Consider the following 12758-nt stretch of genomic DNA (forward strand, 5'->3'; position numbering starts at 1 on the left):
TCTAAAGATCAAAGGCCCGTGTCACACAGCTCTCCTAATCCTAAGATCTCGTAACTTTTCTCGTAATCTTAGTACCTCCTATGCTACAGTACAGTAGGTAGGCATGTTACGAGGAAGCTTTCGAGATCGTAAACTTACGAGAGATTTGTGAAACGGGTCTCAGGTAGGTTCCTTACCTACAGGAAAGATTTATCACAACAACCCCTTTTCACTGGCTGTGACGCCATAGCGATTAGCCCGTGTCTAATCTTCGACCGACAATGGATGCTCGTGGATGCTGTTCTTCAGTCGGAAGTAGTTTCTAGACTGTTGCAGGAACCTATGCTTGTCGTGTGAGGCAGCTGACGGCACCGTGTGGTCAGGTTAGCTGACTTGGTTCGTGTATATATGTTCGTCATATCCCAACATCGATGCTAACTATGTCAATCACTGTGTTGTCTGTCTGTCTAGACTCGAACATTTACAGACCATAGTCCTATGGCTTTGTACGACCCAACACACTCAAACAAACAAAATATATTCTTCGGCAAATTTACTGACCCGAAAAATCTTTTGATGAGCAGTAATATGAATCACACATTCCAAGAAGTTATCTGACAGAAAATGCCCATCTTCACCGCTCTTCCTTCTTAAAGTTCACACAGATTTATGTCCTTTTGCATCACTAATTCAACAAAGGATTAATATTAACTTGAGTTTCGAGAGACAACTGTACATGCCAGACAGTTATAAAACCTATTATTATAAAAAAACCTACCAACGTCTTGTTCTCCAGTTGTCGATAAAGTATTTCTCTTTGTGATCTTTGCAATCTTTCAAATTTGTTTTCCATTTGTGAGACATATTTTCCTTTTCAGAAATTGAAATGAATTGGAAAGAATCAAGTAACGACAAAAAGGCTGAAAAGGAAGAAAAGGAACCACCAGTGGAGAAGTTACAGGTCCAACCGTCGTAAGTTTATTGTCAGAATCTATTCCACCACATTTCAAGATTATATCCATTAGGTATCCTTTAGGTATCCTTTAGGCTAAAGTTCCAGCCCACGTTACAGATGCTGATGGCCCAGTTGTTTGGGTTTGAGTACCTAACGTCAGTGTGAAAATTATGATTGTGGCTCTGAATTCCTGGTTCATTCTCTCTATGTATTTTATATTTATTTACACCATAGACATATACGTTGGTTTCAGCACATGGGAAACATGCATTACATCACTTTTTTTTATTTTCCATGTCAATATCCAAGAAATACTTATACTTAGGGCAACAGTTTCTGTCAACAACAATACCAGAGAAAATCAGTCATGATTACTGACCAAACAAAAAAGGTGACACAAAAATGAGATATTGATGAACAAATAAAAGAACATCTGTGATGACAAATGCCCCAGAAATGCAGCTCTAAGAACGGATCAATCTTCCAGTTCTTGAAAGGCATTTGGAAGTTGAACTAACATGAATACATGACACATTTTATGGATAAGAAATATATCTTATTTCTACTTTATACGACGTTTCAGAGATAATTCATTCTGCCTCACCATCACTCACCTGTTTAAGGAGTACGAATTGGCCCTGATATGTCGTATAAAGAATACAATGACGTTCTTGTCCATAAAGTATATGACGTATTTAAATCTGCTAGTATCATGTATGGTAAACAGTGGACACTTGAGTCTTCCGTTGTTGCGCACTGCTTGGGACATTAACTTTATGTCAACACAAAAACGAGATAAAATCACTCTCGATTATTCGCCAAAGGTAATAATATTGGGCGTAAAAGACAACATAAATGTGAATAGTCGGCCATTTGTAGATGACCATTTAGTTTCATACAAATACTTTGAATCTTGACGAGTGACGGAACAGGCAATCTTGAGGCACGATATGGATGTTACTAGAGCTAAACCCGATCTGTCAATTTTGTCTTTCAACTGGTGCGTTCAAGTCGGTTATTCTTATGTTTGTTGGTAATAATAATCGTTTCATTAATGTTCAAACCGTGTAATTAATTATGTAGTAAGTATTGTTACGCGTTCATTAGGATCTTGAAACTGAAACGATCCCAGTAATCAGTCAGTAGAAGAACTGGGCTCGAAACCAACAAACAGTTAAGAAATGTGTTGTAATTTAGAACTGCATTATAAAATTAACTAAGTTTACAAATCCATACAAATGTATCACGATGAAAGTACAAAATGGAGGCACTGCAGTCAATGAAATTCTAAAATAGCGTATTATAAGAGCCGTGCTTACATCGACAATATTCACCTCTAAGCCACATTAATCCAGCTTTCGTTGGAAACAGGCTACCGAGTGGAAATATTTACAAGGAATTACATTAAAAGCGACACATCATAATGGTGTATAGCAATCAACATTTGATTCGCATGAACAAGACAATGCGATATTTTACGGACGTTTCATGTTACAACTCCTCGTTGCAGCGATGGATCAGACATATCCGACGAAGCAGAGTTTACCCGTTTGAAGAAGGCTCTGTCTCTATGTATTGCGTATAGAGCTAACTCCGGTGGCATCGCAAGTCTTACAGGAACTGGACCAAATCTCGTTCTGAAAGGGCAAACAGATGAGTGAGTGCAGAATGAGTGATATATACCTACAACAGATGAGTGAGTGCAGAATGAGTTATATACCTACAACAGATGAGTGAGTGTACAATGAGTGATATATACCTACAACAGATGAGTGAGTGTAGAATGAGTTATATACCTACAAAAGATGAGTGAGTGTAGAATGAGTTATATACCTACAATTCCCAGTCTTAATGAGTAAATGGACGTGTAAGACAGTGATTAAGCAAAGCCAGTTTTGTATTTGTTTTTAGGAGGTCGTTATTGTCCAAGGTCAGCAGAAAATCACTCTCGATTATTCGCCAAAGGCAATAATATTGGGCGTAAAAGACAACATAAATGTGAATAGTCGGCCATTTGTAGATGACCATTTAGTTTCATACAAATACTTTGAATCTTGACGAGTGACGGAACAGGCAATCTTGAGGCACGATATGGATGTTACTAGAGCTAAACCCGATCTGTCACTTTTGTCCTTCAACTGGTGCGTTCAAGTCGGTTATTCTTATGTTTGTTGGTAATAATAATCGTTTCATTAATGTTCAAACCGTGTAATTAATTATGTAGTAAGTATTGTTACGCGTTGATTAGGATCTTGAAACTGAAACGATCCCAGTAATCAGTCCGTGGAAGAACTGGACTCGAAACCAACAAACAGTTAAGAAATGTGTTGTAATTTAGAACTGCATTATAAAATTAACTAAGTTTACAAATCCATACAAATGTATCACGATGAAAGTACAAAATGGAGGCACTGCAGTCAATGAAATTCTGAGATAACGTATTGCAAGAGCCGTGCTTACATCGACAATATTCACCTCTAAGCCACATTAATCTAACTTGCGTTGGAAACAGGCTACCAAGTGGAAATATTTACAAGGAATTACATTAAAAGCGACACATCATAATGGTGTATAGCAATCAACATTTGATTCGTATGAACAAGACAATGCGATATTTTACGGACGTTTCATGTTACAACTCCTCGTTGCAGCGATAGATCAGACATATCCGACGAAGCAGAGTTTACCCGTTTGAAGAAGGCTCTGTCTCTATGTATTGCGTATGGGGCTAACTCCGGAGGCATCGCAAGTCTTACAGGAACTGGACCAAATCTCGTTCTGAAAGGGCAAACAGATGAGTGAGTGCAGAATGAGTGATATATACCTACAACATATGAGTGTATGTAGAATGAGTTATATACCTACAACAGATGAGTGAGTGTAGAATGAGTTATATACCTACAACAGATGAGTGAGTGTAGAATGAGTTATATACCTACAACAGATGAGTGAGTGTAGAATGAGTTATATACCTACAACAGATGAGTGAGTGTAGAATGAGTTATATACCTACAATTCTCAGTCTTAATGAGTAAATGGACGTGTAAGACAGTGATTAAGCAAGGCCAGTTTTGTATTTGTTTTTGGGAGGTTGTTATTGTCCAGGGTCAGAAGAAAGCATGGCGTCAAGTTCTGATTTTACTAAAAACGATTCAGTTTATCGAACCGCTGATGAGGTTGTATAAACGACAATTTTTAACGATAATGGGATTATAATTAATGGTAACAACATGCTGTTCCAGACTATACAACGCCCGTGGTATTGAGTCCCCCGTCAACTTTGCCTCCTGGATGGCCTACGGATTCCCCTTGTCTGTTGTCGTCCTCATTGTCTGCTGGTGCTGGCTCAACATTCTGTACCTTAGATGCAAGTAAGAATATTTGGCTATTGTTTACGACGCACTCTACAATCTTCTATCTGCATGACGACCGTCTGGAAATAATCGTGATTGGGCAACACATGCCAGTGATTGACAAAATGAGCTTCGTTCTATGCACTTGGGGTAGCATTACATGCATCAAGAGAGGCTGAAAACCTATTAGTCACCTCTAACGACATCATGTGGTGCTGAAGACCAATTTTGGAACAGGCCCAACGTGCTCAATTCTGTACATATACTGTTGGAATATTGTCGAGTGCAGCGTTAAACACCAAATCAACCATCCGACCTCTTTTATTATGATGCGACACATCGCCACTCTCCCAGCACTAAATGTACCTTAAACACTACTACGCATTATAGCATTTACTTTATTTTTCACCATGTTTGGGTCATTAAATGGATGCGATATATACGGAACATGACAGTTAAAAATAGAAACATTGTTTAGCTAATAGTCGTTCATGCCATCGAAGAGGTGTCCTAGTTTGGCACAAAGTAAGATAGCTTTCGTCACTTGGAAATGCCCTGCACTTCCTCTCAGAATGGAATAATGACCACCTGTTTAATTTCATATTGCAGGGTTCTCTGCACTTGCTTCAGCGATGATCCTATAAGAAAGATCCAGTCCCGGAAAGTGAGAAACGTCATCGTGACAGAGTACAAGAAACTTGGCCCCATCACGTGAGCTTTCATTTCTATTACTCTCGGGTTCTGTTTCTTCCTGGAGGAAGTGTACAGTTATAGCAATTGTTCCAACACAATGTATTCGCATATGTGTACTGCAACCTATTGTAATGACACATTACTCACGGAATTATATGTGTTTTGTGTTATGTGTTACACAATCATTTTATAGTGGGTTTGAGAAAAAGATAATAAAATGACATCGGAATCAGCAAATGAAATTACCACATTTACGAAACGTATGGGTCTGGTGCAGATGTTTGCCTACAATTGAAGTAATAAAGTCGTCAACTAGTCCAGAACGTGCTATCAGCAAGCTTACCTTGCATTGCGCTCAAGGCCGTTCAAAGAAAAGGATTCTGCTTCCTGATGTTTCTTATACATAGCGGGTATTTCAGAAGATTTCTCACTGGTAAAATATTTCAATATGCTGCATATTTTCCTGCAAATGTTTACTGCATTGTAATGTGCTTTGTCATCAGGTACGCCCAGGCCAATGTCATGGTCTTATTTGGTCTACTGGTTATATTCTGGGTCTCTCGAGATCTCGGAGGAGTTGGTGGCTGGGGAGATCGATTTGACCATAAGTAAGTTTTCAAATTGTAACGTAACGGTCTTTTTCATTTCTTTTGAAATCACCACAAGAAGCATCTTAGCTATAACCACAAACCTGTAGAAACTGAACTCTATGTGACATTTTCAACAACTCAAATTGACCCACATTTTTTCGATATTATATAACGAATTTGAATAAAACCCCAAACATGAACTTGTAAGAGACATTTTCTTTGCAGCTTGGTAAAAGATTCGACCCCTGCAGTTTTCTTAGCAGTGCTGCTGTTTGTTTTTCCTTCCAAACTACCACGTGTCTTTTGTCTCCGGAAAAATTGTAAGTTTCGTTCTGAAACACTGAATTATCAAATTGTCCGTCACACTTTGTATCTTTGTAAAACAATCTTTGTATGTTTGAAATTGTAAATGATAGGCACTTACAGACACCTACTTTAGGTAGATGTGGGATATAACTTTCAAAATCTCCTTAGAGTCGACCAATTTTTGGAGACGGAATGGGATTTTATCCATAGAAAATACAGAAAACGCTCAAAGTGCTTAGGTAGTTATGATTTAAGAAGGGGTGGACCATGAAATAAATAACAGTTTTGCCAGGTGTTTGTTTAAAAAATATAATCGTTTAGGTTTAATTTTATAAAACATTTGGTTTTCCAACTTTAGCTGAAAATGTCTGCAGACTCTGTACTAAACTTGACCTCCTTCAAGTGTACTTTTTTCTACAGCGTATGAAATGACTGAAGAAGAGAAGGCAGAAGCGGAGGCTCCAATCACACCGTTACTGACGTGGAAGGTCCTCCACGAGAAGATGCCATGGGCACTCTTCCTCCTGCTAGGAGGCGGGTATGCTCTTGCTAAGGGCTGTGAGGTAGGATCTTTATTGTCAAAGATGCATGTTTGTTTGCTTGGACACATATAACGCTCATGCTAAAGGCTGTGAGGTAGGATCTTTATTGTCAAAGATGCATGTTTGTTTGCTTGGACACATATAACGCTCATGCTAAAGGCTGTGAGGTAGGATCTTTATTGTCAAAGATGCATGTTAGTTTGCGTGGACACATATAACGCTCTTGCTAAGGACTGTGAGGTAGGGTGTTTATTGTCAAAGATACATGTTTGTTTGCTTGGACACATATAATGCTCTTGCTGAGGGCTGTAGGGTTGGATCGTTATTGTCAGAGATGCATGTTTGTTTGCTTGGACACATATAATGATGCTCTTGCTGAGGGCTGTTGGGTAGGATCTTTATTGTCAAAGATGCATGTTTGTTTGCTTCGACACATATAATGCTCTTGCAAAGCCTGGATGTAATAAAAGCGTTGCTCGTTACGGAGAAGGCGGGTTCGATTCCTAACATGGGTACAAAGTGTGTGTCATTAATGGTGTAATTTGTTCGGGCTTTTGTTTGTTTGTTTGTTTGTTTGTTTGTTGTTTTTTAACGTAAAGCATAAAGCGGCGTAAAATCATACTCGCTCTGGATACTGCTTAACAGAAAAGTAACTAGTTGTACTTTGTGTTCATTTCAGGAGTCGGGCCTGTCTTACTGGATAGGTACTCAGCTGCAGGTGATGAAGGGCCTGAATCCGTGGCTACTGCTTCTGATTATCTGTTACGTGTGTGCTGCAGCAACAGAGGTCACCAGCAACACAGCAACAGCAACACTTGTTATGCCGATCCTCTCCAACCTGGTACGCGACATGTTTGTGTTTGTGTTTTCGTCAGTGGTGTAGTGTGTAATATAAATGACGTCATAGCCTATAATTGGTTCATCAGGAATTAAGAAAGCTGACTACAACATGTGTCCATGTAATCATTATACAAATTCAAAAAATTGACTTAAAACAATTTCATTTCACTGACTCACGATTTTCTTAACACAAAATCAAAGAACTTTACTTAACTTTCCAGATGTTCATGTTCAAACTCAGTATACGAATTTCATTTTATTTAGTCTGTAAATGTTATCGAAATGTAAGATGTTTGTATTTACCGCATAAGTTCTATTCAAATCCCACCATTCATAAGTTTAATACACAGATCTGTGAAGGTCAAAAGTAAAATAGGCCTTCAGCAACCAATGCTTGCCATAATAGGCGACTAAGCGTGTCTTAAGAGGCGACTAGAGGGATTGGGTGGTCGGGCTCGGTGACATGATTGACACCTGTCATCGGTTCCCAATTGCGCAGGTCGATACTCATGCTGTACTGTATTGTCTGGAACAGACTTGATTGTTTGCAGACTGCTGCCATATAGCTGGAATATTGCTGAGGGCAGTGTAAAACTAAACTTACTCACACTCACTTAAGTATTCACAGATGATGTTTTCCTAGACTAAACGAACCCTGCTCTCCATTCTACAGGCTATTGGAACTGGAGTGAACCCGTTGTTCTACATGTTCCCGGCAGCCCTCTCTGTTTCATTTGCATACATGTTGCCCGCTGCCACGCCCCCAAACGCCATCGTCTTTGGCTACGGCCACATCAAAGTGTCCGACATGGTAAGCGTATAGACTTGATACACACATTGTGTATTTGATGAATGTCGGATCACTTCAAGACAATATACGATCAACCAGATAACCTGTTACATAAACAAGCGCAATTTCACCATTTCTCATCATTGCATTTTCATTATTGATGGTGTAGATAAGCATAAATGTTGCTGGGTGTGTTCTCGAGGGGACTGTAGTACCGTAGAAGTATTCAAATGACAACATTTTAGGGATGATTAACTTTTCACAACATCGACGTTTCGGTATAGCGTCTTATGCCGTTTACAAGCAGCCAACGTTTAGAGCGCTACTCCAACAAACAGCAGAAATATTGTCAACAGAGGCTGCGTAGGACCAGGTCTTTCAAAGTGTATTTATTTTTGTCCTGCCATTAGTCTAACAAATGTCTAACTTTGGGATACATTTAGCGTCCGAACAACACATGTAACTCCAGCTAGGGTCCACGCTTGTACCAAAAGCAAACGTTCCCACTGCCCCTACTAAGGTGAGCATGGCCTGTTTCATACTGTAAAACAGATCTTGACTGCTATGCTAGTTTCATCATGATATGTGATAATCTAGTCATTTCAAAGTCCTTTGACGACAGAATAATATCACAACATTAATTAATCATGTATGCTAAACTCCTGTAGTTATAGCAGAAATTCTGTCGATGTGACTTAATTTTAACTCACTCACACATTATTACTTTCAGGCGACAGCTGGAATCATGATGAACATTTTGGCCGTACCTCTGTTGCTCATGGCAACTGCCACATGGGGAAACGCCATTTTCCATTTTGATGTTGTCCCAGAGCCCTTCAGACTCAACGCAACCCTTCCGGTGGACATCACTTAATCTTAGGCTGATGCTGCAGCTACCCGTGATCCTTTGATACACCCTAGCGTCATCACTTCAGACTTTATGGACATTTCTTATTTCTGTAAAACCTGTTTTAGGTCACACTTTTATCACTTATACCTGGATCACATTTTCCACGGGCGCCGTAAGATAAAGTGGTCCACGATGTTCTGTCTGATTTCTATGAATCCTGGATGACCACGGCTTGCGACGCTTGTGTTCACATTGTCTTCTGGCATCGTGCGATTTCGTTAGGGACAGGCCGAGGCAAACCTTCATGAGGGCTACACAGGAATCGTACGGAGATTGTATGAAGATCTTACGGAGGCCGATGATCTTGCATCAGCTGTGCGGTTATCACACACTCTCTAACTATTCGAAGGTTTAACGCCGCAGTCAGCAATATTCCAGCTACCAAGAATGTATATGTAGGCGGTCTCTAAATATTCGAGTCTGGACCAGACAATCCAGTGATCAACATGACGATCGATTTACGTAACTGGGATACGATACATTCGTCAATCAATCCGTCGATAATATCTGTTAAGACCAAGTCAGTAAGTTGTTTTAGACGTTCGCCAAACTGCATACTTTCATTTCAAGAATTCTATTAAATTCTAATTCTTCAAACACATCTTTTTCCCTATAACCGGAAAATAATGTGCTACTGACATAACTGCCATTTGTCTGTTCTTCCACTTGTGTTTCTTTCTAAAACATCTTCATTTCGTCCGACGAAAAAGTCAAACGTCGTCCTGACGAGTAACAAAGGTAATTCGAGTAACCTCCTTTCCTTATAGAAAATATGTGCTGTCGCTCATTGTGTCAGAAAGCCGAATTTGAGTAATGAGTATATCAAATCGCTTGGTTAAATTATCTCAGCAAACTCATGGTAGTGTTTTTGTTGGGTTTTGTTTCATGTTTCCAGACGAAAATCTTTACGTAGGATTATTTATAGTGTATTTGGAAAATATTTATAACATAACATGCTCTCCGTTTATCGGTACCATTTATACTTGTTCTCCAGACCGTAAAGTATATATTACAAACGGAAGAGAGCTTTATTTGGGAATTTTTGAAATTTCTAAACCGGCTCAGACTTTTAATTCATCTGTGCTTCTCTATGGTCTACTTTTGTCGCTTTGTTGGCTTGTTCTGTTTGTCTTTTATTATTTTTTTTTATTGATGGCGTTGGGAAATAGATTTAGGCAAATCTAAAGACCATCAAATGAAAAGACTCGGTGTATTTAGCCCCGTTCTCTGCTCAGCTATTTTGTCTCATGATCATCCCGAAGGAGATGGCTAAAAAGGCAACAAAGATGGTGTTTATCAACTCCTCGCCAACCACACGTGGTTCCAACACCGAACGTGTAAAGATGTGTACATACCCTATAGTCCCCAGCAGCCCAGTGACGACGAGTGACCTTAGTTTGACGCCGCTTTTAGCAATATTCCGGCAATATCACGGCGGGGGAACACCAGAAATGGGGTTCAAACATTGTACCCATGGGGGGAATAGAACGTCTAACAACCAGACTACCCCACCGCTCCCTGAGACAGTATCACCATGGTTGTAACGTATTGATTTTCCACTATGATAGTCATCTTTGGTTTGTCTATACCATACACCATAGAAAAGAACGTTTAAAGGAACGTTGGGATAGCCTAATGGTTAAAGTGCCCCCTCGTCACGCTGAAGACCCTGGTTCGATTCCTCTCGTGGACAATAAATGGAGCCCATTGGTGGCATCAAACTACTCACTACCAGACAATTCAAATTTTGTTGTTGCTGGGATGTTCATTAAAAGATATTCTGTAGTTAACCATTCTACCGATTCAAGTATGTTTACGTTTGCCTTGATACTACATATGTTTAATCAGAACAACGTTAAGTCAGGGCGTGGTACTGTTAAACGGTACATCTGATTGGGTATTTGGTAATATAGAAACAAGAATAAAGAACAAGTTTGTATTCACTTTGTTGTCTATTTTGAAATCACCAGCCGACAAGGAAACCTTTGCGGCAGGAAGTGCGTTCGATAATGCCTGTGAGTCGTAACAAAAGATAGAAGTGCGTCTTCCTGACCTAGAGTCCCGAACAATGCAGGAACTGCAATAAAAGGGAGATTGCCATGTTTGTCTGTTGTTTCTCAACAGTATTCTAGTAAAGAACGGCGATCTGTAGATATTCCAGTCTAGACCAGACAATGCGTTGATCAACACCAACAATGTGCATTATCTGTGCTAGTGGGATTTAATGACATGTTCAACCAGGTTCGTGAGCCCGATCTCGTTAGTCGTCTCTTGCGAAAGGTTCGGGCTGCTGAAGACCAATTCTAACCACGAGCACGCAAAGGATAGACCGGACGGTGACAGCTGTTGATTTCCTTATCATGAAATGTGTTGTACAGAAGTGTTCCCATTTTTTCACTTGCCATTGTACCTCTGAAGATCCGCGTTAGAATTGATTGCAGTAGCCAAAGCTTGAGAGGCGACTAACGAGATCCTGTGTTCTGGATCTGACACATGTCATCTTATCCAGATTATGCAGATCGATGTTCATGTTATTATCACTGGATTGTCTGCTCACTGGATTGTCTGCTTTCAGACCACCGCCACACGAGCCGACTTTTGACCTCAACTACAACATATAGACACTAAGGGAGTGTTCTGGTGTATAACGGAATCATATGCATGTGAACAGACATGAACTCTACGCATGTGCTGAGGTGTCCGCTTTACGCATTTGTAGAGATGTGCGCTCTACCCATGTGTTCCCATATGCGCTCAATCCATGAATACCACCCGTGAAGGTCGCGGGGAAGAATAGGCCTTCAGCAACTCATGCTTGCTATAAAAGGCGACTATGCTTGTCGTAAGAGGCGACTAACGGGATCGGTTGGTCAGGCTTGCTGACTTGGTTGGCACATGTCATCGGTTTCCAATTACGCAGATCGATGCTCATGTTGTACATCACTGTATTGTCTGGTCCAGGCTTGATTATTTACAGACCACCGTCATATAGCTGGAATATTGCTGAGTGCGGCGTAAAACTAAACTCACTAACTCACTCACTCACTCACCACCCATGCATACACATGTGCGCACCATGCCTGTGGACAGATGTGCACTCTATGCACGTGCACAAATGTGCTTTCTATGTATGTGTACAGATGTGCACAGATATGCCCGTGGACAGATGTACGCTCTATGCATGTGTACTGGTATGCGTTCCATGCATATCGACGGATACGCACTTTGTATTTTAGTCTTGACAAAAGCCACTGTCCAAAAGAAAAGTACGTGGCCAACAGCCTATGATTTTACGGGCGAGGGACATACTCCAAAATTTCAGCATAATAACATTTTGTATGACAGTATTTGTAAATTGTTTACGTTCTACTCCCAACACGGACAGTCGACAAAGCTTCATAATGGTGCATAATAGCCTGGATATATATGACACTGTGGTGTGGTAAGAGAGCGGCACTAAGCTATTACCACTTAGCATTTTTTGTCAAAAAATATTTGCAAATATTTCACACACGCGCACGCAGGATTACTTCCAACAGTCAAATCTGTGTGTAATACACTTACATCAGCAAATGCAATTTGCATGGACTGTCGAACAAAGAATCAACTTCGCATTATGCTTGAACGTCGTCAGAGGTTACTGTCCAAACACAAGCGATAGGGAACCATAGTGTTCCATAGATGAACGTGATTTGATGAATCAGTTTCAGCAAGGGTGACGGGCACAGTCACACAAAGAAGTCATACAACGCTATCGTACTTTCCTATACTTAAAATGCCGCCGAAAGTGAAACCTGTTT

The 12758-nt window shown here is 40.2% G+C and overlaps 1 protein-coding gene across 1 annotated transcript in view; it reads left to right on the top strand.

The window, feature by feature from the left end:
- Positions 1 to 10897, top strand: part of LOC137282539 (Na(+)/citrate cotransporter-like) — a 28855-nt gene extending 17958 nt beyond the window's left edge. The window contains exons 5-14 of the mRNA XM_067814305.1: positions 858 to 951; positions 2445 to 2591; positions 4177 to 4305; positions 4897 to 4998; positions 5484 to 5588; positions 5796 to 5890; positions 6297 to 6439; positions 7098 to 7259; positions 7932 to 8069; positions 8779 to 10897. Coding sequence (XP_067670406.1) covers positions 858 to 951; positions 2445 to 2591; positions 4177 to 4305; positions 4897 to 4998; positions 5484 to 5588; positions 5796 to 5890; positions 6297 to 6439; positions 7098 to 7259; positions 7932 to 8069; positions 8779 to 8922 — 1259 coding nt within the window. The 3' untranslated portion in view covers positions 8923 to 10897. The remainder of the gene's footprint in view (positions 1 to 857; positions 952 to 2444; positions 2592 to 4176; positions 4306 to 4896; positions 4999 to 5483; positions 5589 to 5795; positions 5891 to 6296; positions 6440 to 7097; positions 7260 to 7931; positions 8070 to 8778) is intronic.
- The last annotated feature ends 1861 nt before the right edge of the window (positions 10898 to 12758 follow it).

This window comes from Haliotis asinina, chromosome 1, assembly GCF_037392515.1.
Source record: "Haliotis asinina isolate JCU_RB_2024 chromosome 1, JCU_Hal_asi_v2, whole genome shotgun sequence".
In the NCBI taxonomy this organism is placed as follows: Eukaryota; Metazoa; Mollusca; class Gastropoda; order Lepetellida; family Haliotidae; genus Haliotis; species Haliotis asinina.